Below are 21,839 nucleotides of genomic sequence, written 5' to 3' on the forward strand. Positions count from 1 at the left end.
CATTCCTTGGCTCTTCAGTAGAAACTCAGGGAAACGAATAGAGCAATGCAGCACATCACTCCTTTTGCAAAATGTCTTCCTGTCAATGTCTACAATGGCTACATGACTTCCATGAAGAAGTCATATGAGATGAGTCTCACCGAAATACTTGCATTCTCCCTTCCATCTTTCCTGCTCTAAAGAAGGCCAATGAGAACACAACCCTACTGAAAGCAACGGGGTATGTTCCTCAAATCCCCACACCATGAAGACAGCATGGCCCAGTTCCTCTACTCTCACAGACAGGAGCTTTCAAATTCACTGAGGGGCTACCCAAAAGTATCTGACTTAACTTGTCAGGTCTACTCCTAATCCCATACCTCATACCCCAATGTTATACAGTGGATAAACAAACCCACAAAACACATAAATGCTGCAGACTCCTTGCATGTCAAAAAGTCCTTGCATTTGATAGCTACTCAACCTATTCTTTGTACACACCTCCAGACCCACCAATCTCCACTTCCTTCTGAGTATCATGAAAACCAAACCAACCAAACAAAAAATGCCCAAGACACAACAAAGCAGATAACCCATGGCATGGGTTATTCCGGGAACAAAAGCTTTGTGTTTTAAAACAGTGACAAAGGCAAATCTGTTGAGCTTAGTATAACTTGCTGTTCGACCTACAATCTCCATCCTACCTTTACCTTTTCTGTAAAATGGGGATGGGTTCTTCCCCCTATAAAGTTGAAATATCTTAATTTGCAAAGTGTTTGAGATCTGCAGGGACAGCTACTAAAATTCAGCATTGGCGAGTTTCCCAACTCATCTCCCCCGATTTCATATCAAGTCTTATATACAATCACCTGTTTGCAAATAAAGAAGCCTAATAAATTTACAAGCCCCCCCTCCCAAACCTCCATACCACACTTCTTTAAACCTTTCCTTTTCTTTTGGTGGCCAGTTTCTATTCTGTAATGTTTTCCAGCCTCTTACAGCTGGGAAGGGGAAGAAGCACTTCTGGAGAGCTGTGAGATTCGAGAGCGCAGAAGCGGAGAGCCAAGATGACGAAATGGCGATTAAAGGGATTTTGTGTGAACTCAGGTCTCTACGGGAGGACAATGCCTGTAGGTTTGGAAGCAGCAAGCAGTGCTAAGAGGCAAAAAAAGTTTTATAATGTTGGGTATCATCAAGCTCAGAATAAAATACATCTCAAAATAAGCAGGACTGGTATAGGACAAGAACACAAATGACATCCTGCAGACAAAAGATGCACCTTTGTAAAATGAGAGGTATGAGGGACGAAACATATAAAAACAAAAGAAAAAAATGCAGATCCTAACTCAGCATTTTTAAACAAAAAATGTGGTGCTCTGTAAAGAACAAGTCCTTTCCCCCCTCTACTTTTCTGCAAAACCCTCCCTCATGCCCCAGTTTTTCCCAGTCTGAGACTGGGGTGCCAAAATGCTGTGAACTGGGGAGAGGGAGAACCTGCACAGCCCTGTGGACTCCACCACAGATGACCACCAGACTAGCTGAGACTAAAAACTGGCAAACTCCCGATGCTTCCCAGCAGATGTGACCTAAAGCTAAAATTTCTCCTCCTTAGGAACCTGAAAAAATTATGTATGTATACACACAAATGCATTAATATTATACCTATTTCAACTCTATTTAATACGTATGTTCTACCTAGTACAGAGAGGGGACATGTAGCATGTGGTTACTTACTGCATTTTTCCACTATCTAGTAAGCAGGGACTCTGTCTTCAACAGAAGTGTAAAACATCCTAACCCACCCCAACTCTGTACAGATTTTATCCTCATCTCAAGGGTATTAACTGACAACAAGCATCGATGGGTCATCAAGCCTTCTCTACTGCCATTCTCACCTAAGTGCTATTAAAACAAGGCTCCTGTATGCGATTAAGTGAGTCCTATGCCAGCAGATGGCACTCCGAAGTGTGCAGCATCCACAGCTTCCCTCGCCCCATCCCCAGCAACTGCTGGAAAAAGCTTTTTTTTTTTTTCTGTGCCCAGCTCTTCAGTGGTGTTTTTAATCATGCTTGAATATAGGGGTCAATGAAGTAGCTCACACAATAGGGCCATCAAACTTCCCAGTCCTCAGCTTCCAGAAGAGGTCAGTATGTCCTGCTGCACACAAAAGCCACATTCCCACTCTCTTTCCTTAAATCACCTAACCAATTACAAACTGCTGGGCACAGAAAGGGTGAAAACACCTTCCTCACTCACCAGAAATCAGCTGTGCTTGCAGGCAGATGCTTCGATTGCTTATTTTTGTTTGCTGGGGTTTTTTTAGAGCAATCATCTCTGTTTCTCAGGATACCATTACTAAGTTCTTCACGAGAACGTACTCCCATACAGAAAAAAAGGGAAGGGGAAGGGGAAAGAAGGGGAGGGAAGGGAAGGGAAGGGAAGGGAAGGGAAGGGAAGGGAAGGGAAGGGAAGGGAAGGGAAGGGAAATTCCTTCTTAAAGCAAGGGACTGCAGATCAAGAGATTCAGCTGTATCAAGCGTAATATTGAGTTAATGTTCTAGGAACTACTTCAGTAGTTTTATTTCATTCAGGAGCTTACAGGCTGAGCAAAGGTAGAAAATACAATACTGAAGATTTTCATTTTATCCAAGTGAGATATGCAAACCACTACTCACAACAGATCCAGGGCTTGCACAAATTGGAAGCCGGATCTTCAGCTTTGTCCCATGGAAAACTGGGTTCATGGAAATAAGCCTTTTTTGTCCTATTTCCAGCCAGTTTCTCCATGCAGAAGCATAGCCTCCATAGGTTTCTTCATGTCTTGGTCTCTAAGCCAAGGAGGACCTTGGGAATCTCCTGTCCGTGGTGGGAGTTTTACTTTGGGAAGTTGCACAAACAGGGGCAGAAGGTCAGCTTTCCTTAGCTCGGTACCTCTGGGCAGCGCTTCACTGACCGCAGTACAACTGTTTTTTTTTCACAAGGCTCTGACCCATCATGTGGAAATAAATAAATAAATGTAATAACTTATTTTTCTTTCATCACGGGAAATACTGCATTTGTGTAAAATATCTGAATGATCCATGTGGGAAAAGGACCCACGAGGAAAAACCTTCCTTGCTCTACCATTCCCAGCTCCCTTCCAGTAGCTGGAGAAGATGAGTACTCAAGTTGAGCACAGAGAGACAAGAAATGAGATTGAGGCCTTAGCTGATTTAGGGAGCAGCGAAAAAGTCCTCTTTTTGCACCAAATGAGTTTGCACCAAACTCATTTGATGCAAGGCTTGCCAGACTGACCGAATGCCTAATGCTCATGCCAGCGTACCGCATGGTAACACAGCTTTAATTAAAGAGGGATTAAGGAAAGGGACACTGCAAAGCACTACTGTGCTTTACTGCAGGGGAAACAGTATGATGCATTCTTGTCGTAATGACAAATTGCCCGTTTGAGCCCCCGCAAGAGGAGAAGACCTGTGATAGCTCGGCTGCATCGCTTCCCCCAGGATTCACCCACAGTCTACAGGCATGAAGGGGCACACGGGCGATGCTAAGCAGGTACCAGCCACGCAAAGTTGATTTGCTCCTGACAGTAGCAGTGATAAGCAACACTCACAGCTCAGTCTTCTCATTTATAGAAATCATAGAACATGTCAAGTTGGAGGGGACCCATAGGATCATCAAGTCCAACTCCCATTTCATTCCCATCTATGGGAGCATATCCTGGGAATTTTCGGCAGGGTTTGCCCATGGCACGTGTTGTGAACCACCACCTCATTTCAGATTTGGGGCAGTTGGACATAGCTGAAGACGTCTCTTAAACTTAAGGGAATTATTTGCTACACAGGTGCCTTCTCAAATTGAGAAGTTTGTGAGAGTTTTAAGGGAGAACCACCATCTGTGTTTAGGTGAACACATTTATTTTACTTCTCACACAGGCTATTGCTCTCAGCTCAAAAATAACTACTTGAAACATCATCTGCAGCACATGCTACATCTTACAGATCCTGGTGTACTTTATAAAGAAACTATATATAAATTACCTCTCTGCTATATCCAGCTTTATGATTTCACTCCAAAGACATTTGAGCATCCTGGGTTATCATTAGAAGTGAAGAGGAAACTCCATAACAAACTGAAACATCAGTGGAAGTTTAATTTGGCAAAATAACACAAACTTGGATTACAGTTTTCAGCTGGGCACCAGAACTAAGTAACAGAATAAAGAATCCAAATTATAAGCCTGGTCCTGTGTTTCCTTGTGTTTGCAGTAAATCAGAAATAATTGCGATCAGTTGAAATTGTCTGAGATAGCAAGTCTGTCTTACTATGCCAGGTCAATTTGGGGGCTGCTATGTGCAATAGCTGGAGCATCGCATGGCATTTCACAGATGATACACAGTATAGGGGAGGTACCAGCACTGCCCTCTACATAGGAGTGAAAGGGGTTAAATATCTTTGAATTATATGGTGGATATAACATTGGTTATCGAGACCCTGAAAACAAATCAGATGGAGCCCTAGAAAAGTCACTAAATATTACTTTTCTCTTCACCCTGGTGAAGCAAGGGTTAACCTATTTCCAAATACATTTTTTTCATGGGAAAATACCATTGCCGTTCACATTTAATCATGTGATAAATGCAGCCATCAAAGTGGGTTTAGAAGAATACAATTTCCTTCCTCTCAATAATCCATCTCCACAGGGGGGTTTAAATGTATTAAATAACACTGCATTCACTTTGGAGCAAGGTGACACACTCGGTAAGGTTTCACATTTGTTTCTCCAGTTACTGCGTGATCTTTGCCAGGGCAAAAGTCAATTTAGACTCTTGCAGTGCAACTTCTGCAAGGTGGGGTTGAAGGAGGGGAGGTGGATGAGGTCGAACGAGCATCCCCATCACACCAGCAGAAACCACTTCCACTTGCAGTGTGCAAAACCACTCACTTATATCATCAAGCGCCTGCACGGGGAAAAAAAAAAAGGAATATATAGGGAAGAAAAGGCTATAGCGTGAACAAAACTCAAGCTTGCAGACTGATGCAGAGGTTCATTTTTTTATAATTATACTACTGCCATCATGGCCACACATGTCCTGTAGACCCAGCCTCCATTTCATCAGCTCTGGGATCTTGGCCTGCATTTGCTCTCCCCTTACACTGCTGTCAGCCCAGATCTGACAGTGCTGCCAAAGGTGACCCTTACCGCCCAGAAAAGCTGCATGCAAGGACAAAGCTCTCCAACCAAGGCGAGTATCAACCCAACTGGCCACACCGGTCACTATATACATTTATTTTTATACTTTTTTTTTTAATATATAGGTAGATGTAGATATCTATAGATATACAGACATATAGATATATCTATAGATACGCACATCCACGTCAGCAGTGCTGACCGGGACCACGCAGCAATGCGCTGCCCACACTCACTGTGCAAAAAGCAGTACTCATGAGAAAACAGGAGCCAGCGCCCCTTGAAAAAACGGCCAGACCTAACGCAACAGGCGAGAAAGGTTTTTTCCCATCTTTACAGGCGCAGAGATCCCTTTCCACGGATGACCCTGATTTGGCAGGAAGACACGGGTACTTGCAACATCCTTTAACAGCTGGGAGGAGAAAGGAGAACTGCAACTACCTCGGCAGCTATCACGAGCAATGGTGAAAAATATTTGCAGAGCTGTCACTGGCTATGGAAGAATAATGATGTGGGTACTGGTTGAGTTATGTTATCTGTCTGAGCCTCTGGGCACAATATAGATTGGCTCTCCGTCAAAGCGCTCTCTCCTATTAACAAGGCACGTTCGTGCCAGCATTTCATCCCATGACCTCAAACGCCTCCACGCAACCCCAGCGTCAACCGTTTGCCCCGCGTAGTCCTCCTGGCAGGGTCCTCGGTGGCGTGGGGTGATGGAAAGTGGCCCCAGGATTTGGGAGCATAATAAGCCAGCGCTTGCAGAGCTGGGCGGTGAGGCTGGCTCATTCCAGACAAAACAACCCTTCGGTTTGCGAGACGGCTCCGGTAGTGACTCAGAGCTGGGGTAGAGGAGAGCGGCATCAGCACGGCGTGTGAAGCCAGCGAGCTGCTGTGGAGGAGGCTTCATACAAAAGAAACCCTTCTCCTGCCTTCATCCTCTGCCCACATTAAAACCTCTGTCCTTTCTCACTCAAACAAAAGGAAGAAGAAAAAAAAAAACAAAACCCCACCCACAAAGAAACAACCAACCAAACAAACAAAAAAAACCCCCTCAACTAACCAGAAAACCCAGCTAATGAATACAAAATCCTTTGCTCAGGTGCTGATATAGGCAGCTGCAGTTTCTAGCTACATCAGCAGACACAGGCAAGCAAAGCAGGCTTATCCCATGACAGGCACTCGATAGGGGATTGTTAAGGAAAATCCACAGTGCTCAAATTGTTTGGGCAATTTAGGAAATGGCAAGTTCCCCCCAAATGTGGTTATACAGATTTGGTCTTTATATAGGTTTGTTTTTTTATTATTTTTCTCCTTTTGTAGAATAAGGGGCTATACGTTATTGGAAGCTCACGTCTCTAGCCTTTGCAAATTACCTCCTTTAAAGATATAGCAGGATCTGGGGGGTTTCTTACATGTTTTTACATGCAACACTGAAGTCCTGAGCACTCCCGTTGCCCCATAAAACCTGTGTGCAGGCACAAGCAGCATGAGGAACACAGGTTTTCCGAAGGGCTGTGGTGCAGGTTTTATTGCCCTTAAGAACGGAGGATTCTTCATTTTAACCCTTACAGTTGCAAAGTGCTGCAGCCCTGACACAGCGCAAAGGGAGTTTAATGGTTAGTTAGTGAAGTACTGTGTCTATAAAGCCCACTGGCATTTTTTTTCAAGATCACGGGCATGCTGAGCAGAAAAGACCTTCCTCTCTCAGACCCACTGGAAGCAGTGCAAGGACAGTGCTTTGGGCCATTCAGAATAGGTTCCATCTCCCTTGGGAATATAGGGAGCAAATAAAGCAAATCAGGTATGAATGTATTTCCAGCCACTTATTAAATCCCTGTATCAGAATCTATTTCCCTACTCCCAAACAGGCAGAAAAAGAAAAAAAGAAAAATTGCTTTAATGATCACCTTAAAAAAACCCCACAAAACAAACAAAAGCCCACACTTAAATAAAGTCAAGAAAAAATAGCCGTGTGATTTAAATGCTCCATATTGACAGCCCTAGGAACAGAGGAGTGGGTTGATTAGAATATGGCTTTTAATGGATGCACAGTCATTTAAACCAAAGTTGACATTATTGAAATAACACTTTTTACAGCAGTAGCTGCATACGAAATGACCTTGAAAAGACACAGCAATTACTACCACACATGCAAGATACATTATCACCAAAGCTAAGGCTTGATTTCCTAAGATATACCAGCCAGACTGGAACATTAGGAACTGGGATGAGTTCGAAGATAAGATGTTAGAGTCAATAAGATAAATGCGTAAATAAAAAAGCTCCATTTGTCGGGGCAAAAGCTGTATTTTGATTGTGAGAAATTCAATTTTGCATTTCAGAAAAATACGCACATCAACCTCTCCCGAATGTTGAAGCCAGTTGCAAACTGAGCTTTGGACTTCCAGCATGAAGAGCACCTACTGCATTAAAAACTCCTCGTTAATTATCGTTCAAAATAGCCTGTTGGTGTTTGCTTAGCCTGCGAGATCCTCAGGGTGGCACAATCTAATAGCTGTGCTTATACAGCATCTACCATGATAAGGACCCTGTAAAAATAGAAGCCCAAATAACTAGAGTCATTACACACACACATACATATATGCGGTTTATGCAGATATTATTGCCAAAAAATTATTCTCCCATAAAGACAAGAATTGGATCTTGCTGCCCCAAAATGAGAATTTTACTCTAATCACATAAAAAGAACAACTTCATAAACACAGGAAGAAAGAGAGAAATGATGTGAGAAGGAAGTCCATTTAAAGCACGAATAAATTGATGCAGTCAGGAGAAAAAAGCTTGTATATGCAAATAGAGGTTTATTACCCATTCTTGTACTCCTAAGAAACATAATTTACTGACCTTTGAGAGACGGGTCAAGTAGGCTTACGGAATAAGAAACAAAGGCATCTCTTTTGGCAACTGCCATGTTCCAGAGCAGTAATTATCCTTCCCTCTCCCCGTGAGCAGCAGGAAATGAAGAGGGGTGCCATTACACTATGACAATTACTGTAATTTTAATTTCTAAAAATTGTCAGGAAAGTTTCCTCTAAAAAAAAAAAAAGTCTGTTCAGATTTTTGGTGTGCTTTTAGTTTAAAACTCAATTCTCAGCTAAAACAGAACTGTGCTTCCCCTTCTCCCACTCCCTTTGGGGAACCACCCACAAAGTCTACATGGTGAGAAAGCCCACTTTCCTCCTCATTAGTTGAGAAGATAGATGGCTAAGTGTGGTCAGCGAGGATCCAGGAAAGATGGAGGTGGCCCAAAGACATGTTGCAGATGCCATAAGGTTGCCGAAACCGGGCTGTCCCTGCTAGGCACTGCCGGGAACGGATCCTTAGGAGCCCTCAGCTTGTCAGCCTAGTCTGCTGCTGGGTTTAATATCGCTTGAACTTATTCAGTCATGGGCCCAATAATGTATTCGTCTTTTTATGGGAAGCAGATGATGTTAGATGCACAATAATTAAAAAGAATTAAAAAGAAGGATTCTTTTCATCTTCTATGTTCAGAGGGATTATTGGCTATTTTGTGGATTTTCTGCAGGCTATCGTTTATTATTTTCACATTATGGATAAACTATTCTGTGCTGTTAGAACATTATCATATTTTATTATACCCAACTGTTGCACCATGGGATGGACTTAGCCCAAGAGGACGGGTCTACTCAGCTGTCCAACCTCTCCTACCACTTGCCCACTGTCCCACTGCTATGGGGGACACCTGAAATATTCCCTCTCCTACAGCGGACTCTCTGCCTGGAAGGAAGAACTGCTTTACACCAGGGTACGTCTGTGCAGGGGGAGAAGGTGGGATCTGAGGTACGTCTGCCCCATACGTAAGCAGGAACCAGCAGCAAACGTATCCCCAAGTACATCACCGTCTCTGCTGTGTGCTGTAACAGCAGTTCTCAAAAATGGAAAGCTGCTTTCCAGGATTCCCCTGTGCACTCCCTTAATGAGACTTCGGAGGTCTCATTTTGGCCACTGGGTGAATATTTAAAATTGCTTTCACAGATTCAAGGGAAAGGGTTTTTTTTTTTTAAATAGTTGCCGCAACTCACGTTCAACAATGATCATTTAGTGTAGTAAAAATATTTGTCTTTCAATATATGCAGTAACGCACCTATAGAAGTACATCGATTTGGCTACACACAAATACATTCCTACAAACACATATTTGATTAAGAATTTATATAACTTCAGGCTTCAAGGAATTTTGGATCAATGCCTTTATTTTGCTTTTATAAACAAATAAACTCAATTAAAAAGTACTTACAGCAAACCACAATGGGCAGGAGAGTAATTTTCCCAACGCTTTACTTTCCAATTTTTACCTGTTATGTGAGTCTAGGGAATCAATTACTCCCTAAAGGGAAATTATTAGAGTTTGTGTTACCAAACATCTTACCTTTCCCACCCACCAATAGAAGAGAAGGAATATAGGGACATGCATATAGAAAAACTAGCATTCTTCAAGCCTCTTACAATTTCCTGTAATAAATTAAAGTATAAATAAAATAAAACAAAGCCCTGCAGGTAAGCGGTATTTGAATCAAGACTGGATCTGCATCAAGTCAAGAAGTTCACTATGCAGTCTCACAAGACCCATAAATCAGGTCCTCTGAACATATGTAGTATTTTGCATTACTGTATAGGGTGTTAACTTTAATGCCTTAATATATGCACATAGTGGTCAGGTTACAGTTGCTGTGGGAATTACAATTTTGCATATCCTGACCAATCTGCAGTTGGTAAAATAATAAGTAAAAAACAAGCACACCACTGCATTCCCTTCAGCAGGTTTTCTACATTCAATTTCTCTCTTTTTGTACTTGAAGGAGGAAGAAAAGAAGACATGTGAATCTGCAAACATATAGGAAAGCTGAAACAGATGTGAATTAACTTTCATCCTTTTCAAGCAGTTTGCATGAAACCTCACGTGTCTCCAGCCCAAGCAAATGTCACTGCATGAAAAGTATGTGCTCTTGGGCATGATCAAGCCTATTTCTGAGCCAGAAGCCTCTCCCCAAGGACATACTACAACCCCCTTCTTTTTCATAATGTACTGAAGCCAACCACCAGCATTCATTTGCAAGTGACAGCTACAAGGGGAAACAATCTGTGGCTGATCCAGTTTAACACAATTTCTGCTGATGCTGCCTGACCCACACCAAATTGTTACTGCTACAGTCTCCTAATGGTTGGATTCTTACCTGGTTTAAGGTAAATGGGTTTGTCTCCGTCCTGTTCTTCCTCCAGCTTCCTTTTACTTCCAACCCCACCATCACTTGCCTCCAAGATTTGAGTACTTTTGTCCGACACCTTGTTTTTTAACCCTATTAAAACTCCGCTCATTTCCAGAGAAGGTTGTTTTTGGAGTCATCAACCATTTTCAATATACCAAAAAAGTTGATTGCATCCAGACTTACTCCAGGTGCAGGGATGCACAACAGCTATGCAATAATTAGCCCTCTTCATCCTATTTGCACTGGTTAATGGCCAGCAGCATCCCACATTATATGGAACAGCCACAGCCATGCAAACATGTGGTAGTCCAGGCAAGACCAGAGCTGTTCCCACCTCTGCAATCCACTCCACTAACAGCAGTCTAACGAAAAGAAATGAAAAGAAATCACAGCGAATTTGCACAAAATAACCCCCCTTATCTCTGAGCTCAACCATCAAAACCAATAAATGACGTCTGGGTGCATTTGACCACCATTCAAAAATATGCTATTTGTGACCATGCACCATACCCATGTTCAATACGGATCACCAGCTGGTGGACAAAAATAAGCTGTAACATTTTTATAAACGCATAGCTGAAAAGCAACATCTGTGCACAAGCTCTCCAAAGGTGGCGGTGGGAACTCTCAAGAAGGGTAAAGGAATAGATCAGCCCTTTGGAACACAAAGCCCTTTTAGTTTCATTGGCACTACCACCTAAACCCAACTAAGTGACAAGAAGGTCTGATGCAGAATTGTAATTGCTTGAAACCTAGCTAATTTTAAAGCTTTGGGCCATTGACTTGCCCTAATGGTAGGGTCTTTGGTGGCATCATTCCACCTTTCTTTACAGAGAAGCATTAATGTTACAAAGAACAATTATTTCTTATATACATGTTAAGGAGGATATAAAAACCAGGTAGCACAAGGTAGGGAATGAAGATTCATTAGGAAAGCAGAAAATCTGCTGACTGCCCCTTAAAAGAAAAGACAAGAGTATCAAGAATGTCAGAAATAATCACTGAAACTAGGCATAGAGTTTCGTTTTTTGGTGGCATGGTATCAACTGCAAATAACTTAAAGCTTTTTAGTGTGGGGGACTTGAAAGGCCAACCTGATCTCTGCAGCTAACTGATCTCCTGGCTTCAAACCTTTCACTGAAATCTGTGGAGATTTCTTATACACACATACACACATATTACATATATAGTATTTTGCATTGCTATTTACATATATAGTATTTTGCATTACTATTTGTGAAAGACTACTCACATATGCATATATATATACACACATATATACACATATATATCCTTACACTCTTAATCATGTTACATATGTGCACAGGCACACATACATTTAATTATATTTTATATATACATACACATGCATGTACATATGAAACTAAATATAAGCACAAAACTATAATGTATATACTCTGATTACATATAGTATTTATTCAAAGTCCTTAATATGGTTAGAAAGAGAAAAAAAAGGCTCTATTTGCCTATGTATATAATAGTTAATGTAGACTGCATGATCCCTCTTAAAACTGAGGACAGAGGTTTGATAAAAGCTCCTCTCGCTTCCTTCTACGAAATTGTACTTGGAGTGTGATTTCACTTGCCTATGAGCCCGGTTCCCAGGGAAGGGGGTACAGGACTGCTCTTGGATATATTTCAGAGTAGACAAAACTCCCATTAAGAATGGAAAAACAGCCCCATGAGAACAGAAAAGCAGAGAATAGTTAAACAGGTCTTACATACGTCTTCTTTTCCTGGTTCCTGTATCTTCCACCTCCAAAGAGGTCGTACATCTCTATTTGAAAACCACCTCACTGGCTTCAATGTAGGCAGTGGGGGAGCACCATGCTCTTCAGCATCATTAGTGGGGTTAGAAAACAGCCCTTTTTTTAGCAATGTTCTTACTGTCAAACACAGAGACACACATGAACTTACCTGTTTGGTACTTCTCTGCCCAGTAGGAAGCAAAGCTTTGGACTTCTCTGCTATTTTCTGTAAAAATGGAAAAAAAAGAGGGAAAATGGCTCAGAAAAGACAGTCCAAATATTTAGGGAAGGAATCATATGAAGCTATTTCTTCTGCTTTTTAAAGAAAAAGACACAGAGAAAGCTCTTATTATTTAGAAAAAGAAAGGGAGTATAATCACATTGAAAAGTTTGGTCTTGCAAGAATTAAAAGTCTTCAAAGCTTCCAGAATGACAAGGTTATCAACTGAAACACACATTTAAGAAATGACAGCTAGGACGTGCATAAGTAGCAATTTACCACTCAGATTGGTTTCCTGACGCAACCGGGCATTCACAAACTGCAGTGGCTAATTTTGGCACTTCTGAATTGAAGACAGTTTTTTAAAAAAACCCCAAACCTACATGTATAGTTTAGATGGATTGTACTTGTGAATATAAAAGGAAAACATTAAAAATGTGTGTGTATATGGGGATGGAGCCCTTTGCCTGAATCCTTCCAAATTCTCATTTAAAGGATAAAGATTTCATTTAAAGACCCCACACCTAAGTTTCTGAATAGAACAGAAAATAATTAAAAATACGAGATTGCACTAGAGATAATGCAATGCTATTACATAAAATCCATGCTGCTGAAGTGCATTTTTATGTGCTTTTATTTATTTATTTATTTATAAACCATAGGCAGCAAGTGTTGGGAAATCAATCAGTACAGAGTCTTTCTAATAGCGATACACTATTAAGTGCATGTAAATTTCATTACACCTATATAATTACAATATATTCTTCCCATGTGTTGCAGGCATGGGTCAAGTTCACTGAAGTAGTATAAGAAAGCAGCCAGAGTTTGTCCAGGTTGTATTTCAATTAATCCAGGTATATGTTCAAACTTGTTACTGCAGGGGAGAGAAGCAGTTTGAGGATGGTAAATTTAAATCATTACTACAGTGTTTAAAAGCAAAGCAAATCTGCTCATCAGTAGAGCCTCTCCAGGGTAAAGTGGGAAAGCAAGAAGCAAATTAAGGAGCTGGAGTTCAGGTTTTGTTTGTTTTATTAAACAGCTTGATCCTGGTGACAGGTCCAACCCACAAGATGTGTTTGGAAATCTTCTGACAAAGCCATATAACACAGCAGAGCTATAACGTGGGTTAACCTTTCAATTAGCAATGTTGCCCGCACATTTTCTGTAAGCAGAAAAGGTGAAAGGGGCACTGTGCTATCACTTCTCCTTCTTCTCTGACAGTGAAGACACATCAAAATAAATCGTGCCTAATCCAGGGGTACCACTGAAGGTCCTACCAGATACACAGCAGGCAAAAGCACACTTTTTTTCTTTTCCATTGCTGCTGAATTGTTCTGCAGTCGCATGCGTGCGCATATTCCAATGTAATGATACACTGCTTGACTGATAAAGTAAGAAAAGAGGGAGGGAACTACACGTGAGCAGTTCTGTGGAGATGCTCCACGTTCCTGGGAGCCACGCTCGCATTCCCAAACTCACGTGCAGAAGAGTGGAAGCAAGAGAGACCCTCACCTTCTGCACAGCTCCGTATCTCTGGATGGCATCAGACAGCTGGTTCTTCAGCCTGTCCAGCTGAAGTCGTTCTTGCTGTTTTGGAAAAACAGAGGCCTGGTTAGCAGATCTGTAGATATAAATCCAGTAGTAGACTCTACCTGTGACCACGGGCAACAGTCCTGGTGGGAGACACCAAGTAAACAAAGTGGGCACAAACAGTATTCTAAAATCTCAATTTCACTGGGGCTGCCAGGATGCTACAAGGTTTTATTTTACGAAGGGAGCACAAGATGCTTTGATCTTTCAGGCCAAAGAAATTAAAAAAAAATGGCACCTTGGATATTCAAGATAGCACTCAAGTCATGACTGCTGTGTGGTCTGCTGTCTGAGCCGGACACGTTCTGTGGCAGGGATATATAGTGGGACATTTTGCTGTCCTGCTTACTGCATGAAGGGGGTCTCACTCCAATACCAGTTCTTAAAGACTGTGAAACGCAAGCAAATGAATACCTTACTGCCATCAACAGAACAGAATGGTTGTAAGATGGTATCCTGCTTCTACTTCCTAAAATCCAGCCTCGGATTATCTGCTGGAGATGATAACCCAAGGGATCCTACTGTCAAAAAGTCCATTATTTGGATGATACCCAATGATGGAGTTCATCACCTCATTTGATGGTAACGGGTGATTTACTGGACTTGAGAGGTCCATCGGCCAAACCAACCTTCCTTCTGCCTGGCCTAGGACCTGATTGTAAGAAACCAACTTATCTCCATGTTTTTTCAAAACATGTACCCAAATGTCACCACCTTTCTTTTTGGAGCTTCCCCCAGCAAGATACCGATCTATGTTTTAAACAAAAGTGATGTAACTATCCAACATGCTGCAGAATCGCAGCTCTTAGATGGAGTGACCAAACCCAAACTGTGTCAGGCAATTAAAATTCTTCTGGAACTATTCTACCTCCTGGATCTCAGATGTCAGGTGTGCTGGAACTTGCATGTCCAGTTTTACAAAGGGGAAAGAACTGCAAGGAAGTGAGGCATCACCTTAAAAAAAAAGTAGCAAACAAAACCCAATCTACACTGAAGCTCCTAAGCAGAAATATTCACTTTACAGCAATTTCAGCTCTTTCAGACAACTGCTTAAGAATACAAAAGTAAATTTTATAAAGGACAGGATAAATATCTTTAATTTTTAATGGTAGTATTTTCATACACAGAAGAATATCCCAGTCTTACAGTTCTTCATCCAAAGATTTAAAACGTTTTTTAGAACAGGGCAAGTATTATTCCCATTTTACAGATAAAGGTCTATAAACCTTATATTTGTTACATATGCAAAAGAAGATAAGATTGCCACCCTGGAGAGCTGATCTAATTGTCCAGCACTCATTCTACAAAAACCTGGAATTCCACATAGGTGTCTCTATTTAAGCCATAGAATCATAGAACCATATAGGTTGGAAAAGACCTTTAAGATCATCAGGTCCAGCCATAAACCTAACACTGCCAAATCCACCACTAAACCATGTCCCTAAGCACCACATCTACATGGCTTTTAAATACCCTCAGGGATGGTGACTCAGCCACTTCCCTGGGCAGCCTGTTCCAGTGCTTGACAACCCTTTTGGTGAAGAAATTTTTCCTAATATCCAATCTAAACTTCCCCAGTCCTTCGAGATTAGTTTGAAAGGAAGCCCTAAAATAGCCATGTGCTATTTTACATCAGTGTCCTGTCTTGTACCACATTGATCCGCTTACATGAGTATCTTTGCTCCTAAAATACTACCAATTTGTTCAGTTGGGCATCCTGACTCGAATAGCTTCAGCAGCACTTGGAGCTTCAAGGGAAGCAGGAGAAACCCACAGTGCACCTTGTTGGCAGTGCATTACTGGTAGAAAATAAGGAAGAAGGAAAAAAAAATATTTTTTGTCCATGTGTGCATGCAAAGCAATACACAGAATAATGGATTGGAAAGGACTGACTATAAAGGTCTAAATTAATGAAAGGCTTTTCAGGCTGTGAGAAATTTTATGGGAGAAAAGTTTGCAGTGCTACCCAGATCCCCAAGAGGGAACTACCACCAGCAGCCAATACCTGCCAGATCTATTTATTCTATATAAGGGATGAGGGCTACAGGCTTTATATCAAAATTTGGAGGTTTAATTATTTAAACTGCACACTGTTAGAAAAGAAGAGTTAAAAAAATAAATTCTGTTAAATTAATTGACCAGGGAGCAGAAAAAGTTATTATGTGATGCCAATAGAGACAGGCAAGTTTATTCCTCATATTACTATAATTGTTTGTATGTCTATTTCCTTCAGCTCTTAAATGTTCTCCCTTTAACTTAGCAATGTTTCTCCCCATGACAGTAAAAGCTATACTCTTGAGAGTCCCCAGTGGACACTACATGGGTTTCAAGGGCAAATAATGACATTCATGTGTGGCACTATAATTGGGATTAAGGTGACCTTGCCTGATTCCCTTGGGGACCCAATTTATGTCACAAAATGGAGCCAGGAGATCAGCACAAAAACGTCCAGATCCCCGTAACTCCAAGAAAGCACCCTCTGTTTCATCAAACTCTGATGTAATTGTTCTCAGAGTATGCAAGAAAAAGGAAAAAGCAGTCCTTGTAGTCCTTCACTAATCAAAGCAACATGTTAAAAAAGACCAAAGTATTAAGACTGATGCTTGCATAAGGTCAGTGTCTACGTATGGGAACAGTCATTCCAAGCTTTTCTCTCCGTTCTCTGGAGCAGACCATCACCCATTCATTTTTTTAGGTGGGCTGAATTGTACTTGGTCCTCCACAGGTTACAAAAGTAGCCTGGGGTGATTCAGCTCTTCGACCCTTATCTCATACGCCTGTTGGTAAGTGACACAAATCCAGGCTGTAAAAACCACTTGGACAGAGATACGTTGTGTGTTTAAGGCAGTGTTTTTTCTAGGTGGAAGGACAGTGAGAACAGAGTTGAAGTGATACAGGACTTTGGAAAATGGCAGGGACTGAGCGAGGATAAAACACCAATTCAGGTAAATTCCTGACTCAGAAACTATATGGATGCTGGAAGCAAGAATGTAACAGAAAACCGCTAGGCAGAATGAAGTAGAAAAGAATTGTCCGTATTCTCATTTCAATTGCTGAATCACCTGTTGTGTGGGTGATTCTCAACTCTCACACCAGCTGGAGTTTGCCCACCCCCAGTATGTTTCTGTTCTTCCCCACAATGCAGACCACAGGCCAAAGTCAGCAGGAACATATGGGGTATAAAGGTCTTTGTGGAAAGGTCAGAAATGTTCTGTTTATCCATTTGTTGGACTGGGGATCCCTCATACCCCTGTGACAATGATGCCCATGTGAGTTGTACAACGGATGGGGTTGCTGTGGGGTAAATTGTAATTCAGAGTCCTGCTCTGACCTGGCCAGAGCCTGTAATTATCTATCCCCACCGCTGCCTTTGCATTAGCATACAGCACTGAACGAATGTCATATCCAGACATATTCCACAGCTTTGCCCTTTCCGGAGACTTCAATGCACTTCCAAACTGATCTGCACCCAGCGCACCCACTGCACAACTGAGTCTTTAACCAGTGCCAAACCCATGTGGAGCCAGATGATTTCCGTAGGACTTTCACCCAAACTGAGTGAGACCCTGAGATGGGCGGGAGCTAGTCAAGGCTTGGTTACTGAGCTCTTGATTTCCAATTCCACATGATCCAGTTCTGGGAGAAGAACTGGTTTCTGCAGCTGTTTGCCCATTGGTCATTTATAAATGCAAGCTATGCTTATTGTGTAACAGGAAAGGAAGTTAAACCCAAGCCATGTCGCTCAACAGCTTTAAAGCACCCGCTACCACTTCTTTTTTCATTATTCCTCCCTCCATAAGACCCAGCACTCTCCCCCAACAGCATCTTGAATGACACGTACCCTGGATGAGCCTCTGACAACCTCAGACAGCTGCTTGATGGCTTTGGTGCTAGTCGTGATGGTTTTATTAGTCTCCTGCTGGGTTGCATGCCTGCAGAAGAGAAGAGATGATGGGAATTGCAATTGAAATTAATTGCATAAAGAGACACTTACAGAAATTTATCAAGCTGCAGAGCGACTGAGACAACACAACACACAGCACACGGAACCACAGTAGGACTACATAAGTCCAGGATCTTGACCAGCAATGGCAACCAGAAGGCTGTAGGAAATACTAGCGAGGAGCTGCCCAAAATCTTCCTGTGATCAGCACAAAGACAATGGCTGTGGACCTGCAAAGTCAATGGGAGAAGACAAGGTGAAAATAGGGGGTGGACAGGTAACGAGGCCGTCAGATTGTTGGTACTGCCACTAAAATTGTCGAAAGAAGCGTTGTACAGCAAAAAGAGATGGGACTGGGGAGTTACCTGATAGCTTTCCCAGGAAAATTTTGTACTCAGATGAGAAATTTGAAGAGACAGAAATTGAGCAAGACAAATTTACTTACCATGATCATCTATCTGCTAATGACATAGTATCTCCAGGAAAGCACTATTAACGCAAAGGTGCAGTGCTGCTTTATGAGCACTGAAACAGGCAGGCAGGGAGCCAAACCAGTCCCCTCTCCAGTCATGGTTGTCCCTCTCCTTTACACCCCAAATTCCAGTACCATTATTTCTTGCAAGCACTGGTTGCTGGCGTCACTGTTTGGGACCACACAAAGTAGAGGGAAGAGACATAAATGCTGCCTAAATGTATTTATTAGCTCAATCCAGTTCTCAAGCTTTATAAGGTCAATGGGGCATTTTCAGCCTCTAAGCTTCCCCAGGGAGAACTTCACATCTTTTTAGTCAGAAAGGGGTGGTTTTTCATAATGCTTCAGTCAAAAAAATCTAGAAAGTCTCGAGAGAGACCTGGAGAAAATAATCTTTTTTCTCTCTTAGAGGACACATCTGAGCCACGGTTGTATTGAAAAGACTCATTTGTCAGTGCTCTTTTTTCAGGGTGGGTGGGATGTGGAGTGACTAGAAGTGCTTTGATTAAAAAATATTAAGATGACTATTTATGGCCTTTCTGTCCTGAATACCCATGGCCCATCCTGGCTCTTTAGCTCCTTCTTGCTTCTCTGTCTACTGATGGAGACCAGCTCTTTCAAGACTTATATCAACTCCTTCAGCACCTCCCTTGAGGAAGAAGGCCAGCCCCCAAACAGTCTTTACCAAATGCAACCTTAACTACAAATAAGTTGAGACCTCTCAACAAGCACTCCACTGACTGTCATTTCCATCTAGTCAGGGAAGACGGACATAGGCATCACAAACTGCGATTGTCACCCCCATAGCAAAGTTTGGCAGGCTTTTTCCACTGAATTAAGATCTCTCTGCAGACAGCTCAGGTGGGAAAGCTGTCTAGGATAAAAGGACACTTAATTTTACGCATTGTACCTACCAGGTATGCAAGCGTACCTGAAGCGTACCATGAGGAAAACATCTCTTAGCTGCAGAACAGTAAATCAGATGTATGTTAAGGGTTGAACAAGCACACAGAAGGCATGGACTCCTTCAGCACCATGCAGGAAAGAGAAATAATCTCATATGAAGACAAGGCTGGATCCAATAACTAGTTATTCTCAGCTCTGCTTAGTTAAATTAAGATACCATTTCTGCATTCATTCATCAAAATGCATTTCATTTATTTATGATCCCAGGACCCACTGCACCGGCTGACTAATTACATCACTTTTAATTTGAGATGGAGGAGGTCATATCTACCACAGACAGGTATTCCACACTGTCATTGCAAGATAGGGAGCTGGGAATTGAATCCTGTCACGTCACCTACCTTGAGGAGTACACAGTTAGCCTGATCCCCAATCTTTTAATCAAGTAAATCTTGCCACCAAGTGCATGAATTCCATAAGCAGCAGTTTCAAAACTTAGACAACTAATTCCTCTTAATGCAATGCAAGATGCTGGAGTTGACGTCCAATCATTTTGCAGACCTCATTAAATTATCTGCCCACAGAACGAGTCAGGGATTTACATACCAGCAACTCCCCATCCCCAAAGTAAAATGGCTTGTTAGGCTCATGCGTCTGATCCTTCCCAATCTCTAAAGTTAAATAAAGTCTCCTTCATTTGCATTCTAATGTAAATTTTATGTTAGAAATCTTATGTAATAAATCCACGCTGCGCACAAACTTTGCACTGAACTGCTGCAAAATAACTGGGAGCATGAGTATGAAAAATAAAAGTTCTGCCTTCCACTTCTTAATTCAAAACACACTTTAACCAACATGCTGGTGCTTGATTTTGGCACTTCCCACTATGTTGTCGGCACAATTAACTTCTTATTCTTCAGCTTAGGAATCAGACAGTGATTATATTTAATTTACATTAAATGCTATTAAGATCTTCATTAAAAAAGAGGCCTTGAAACTCCACTCCCTGCAGCATTTTATTATAATATGTAATGGTAACAAGATATGTCATTATTATTATTATTATTATTATTATTATTATCTTTCTTTATATTCCTCTCCCCATGGAAGTGTGGAAGTTAATTAAAGGGGTGTCTCTGATGAATAAAATTTGCTTCTGAAAAAGTCCTCCACACACAAGTAAGTTAAATACTCAGTCTATGGAGATACGGAGTATCTAAAATATAAATGACGTAAAAGACTTATCTGTCTACAGTGCTACTCTGAAAATAAGCACTCTAGGAGTAAAAAAAAAAAAAAAAAAAGGGCATCTCTTAGGAAGAATAACATCGCTAGCTGTGCATTTCTGTATGCACAAAGATTGCAAAGACAATGCACTAAATAATACAAGAGGTGCCACACTGCTGCCTAAGAGTTTCCTATGGCTGCTGTTTTCTTTACCCGAGAAGTATGGTCCACCGAATCCATAATCACCAGCGCGCAGCTGCTTACAGTTTGTTCTTTGAACGATCATATCTCTAATTTATTTATCCAGTTTTACAATGAGCATAGCAAAGAGGCAGATGCGATGACGGCTGCTTCCCTTCTCCGCAGGGACAGAATGAAGGAGCTTAACTACTGTTTGTGCCATTTCTTTGAGACACTTGATGAATGACCAAGTCAACAAAAAATAATCAGACCCCAAATGCAACCGCAAAGATCGACAAGGGAAAAAGACTTCTGTCTGCCTCACCATGCCTGCTGCCACTCATAATAATCCCAAAGAGCTTTGTTTTCTAGTTCCAGCAGAAGAAAGGCATTTTCATTTATAATACAGAATATGGTTTATTTTACTTTCATCTGATCCCTAATATAAGAGCAATATTAAGTTTTTCAGGTACAGATCAAAGATACCTTTACTGTAGTGGCTTAAACATCATTAGATTTACTATCCCCTTTGGCACAGTGCAGCTGCATAGCAATGGAGTAGTTTTATGCATTTAAGAGCTGGGTGGTCAGGTAGGTTTGGCTACAGTTAAGCCACATAGCTCAGCATAACTTAAACCATATACTTGTCTTTTGCACAGCCACTGTAATGCTTACTGCAGTTTTCTTGTACAAAAAGAGGTAAAAATTATAGTATGTGGAGCAGAGTACTGAGCTGCATGATCTGTGGCTTCAGCAGAAATAGGTTGAGTATCTGCGTTTACACATATATTCCATTGCTGTTGGAGACATAAATACGTAAAGGTGCATCAAATATGCGTAAGGAAATTGTTCACACCATAAGACTTTAGCCAACCTCTTCCCTGTCTTAGAGCTGGATTTTGTGAAGGGCTGATACCTGTGGGAGCTGAGGAGTGGTAACCCGCCACTTTTGGCTGTCTCCTACACAGCCAGGATGATCTTACAGCAGAGCTAAGGATATTTCCAGAAATGGATGATCCAGGTTGATGCATTCAACAGTTGTATTAGCAAACACTTATCTATAGGATGGAAACTTATGCTGCATTAGACCGCTATAACTTACTGCCCATAGAC

General features: G+C 41.6%; 1 protein-coding gene across 7 annotated transcripts in view; it reads right to left on the reverse strand.

The window, feature by feature from the left end:
• Positions 1–21,839, reverse strand: part of TSNARE1 (t-SNARE domain containing 1) — a 482,633-nt gene that overhangs the window by 246,616 nt on the left and 214,178 nt on the right. For all 7 annotated transcript variants that reach the window (XM_069780153.1, XM_069780149.1, XM_069780152.1 and 4 more), the window contains 3 exons: positions 17,840–17,930; positions 13,921–13,995; positions 12,358–12,414 (listed from right to left, as the gene is read on the reverse strand). In XM_069780153.1, coding sequence (XP_069636254.1) covers positions 12,358–12,414; positions 13,921–13,995; positions 17,840–17,930 — 223 coding nt within the window. The remainder of the gene's footprint in view (positions 1–12,357; positions 12,415–13,920; positions 13,996–17,839; positions 17,931–21,839) is intronic.

Source organism: Haliaeetus albicilla, chromosome 3 (genome assembly GCF_947461875.1).
Source record: "Haliaeetus albicilla chromosome 3, bHalAlb1.1, whole genome shotgun sequence".
NCBI lineage: Eukaryota > Metazoa > Chordata > Aves > Accipitriformes > Accipitridae > Haliaeetus > Haliaeetus albicilla.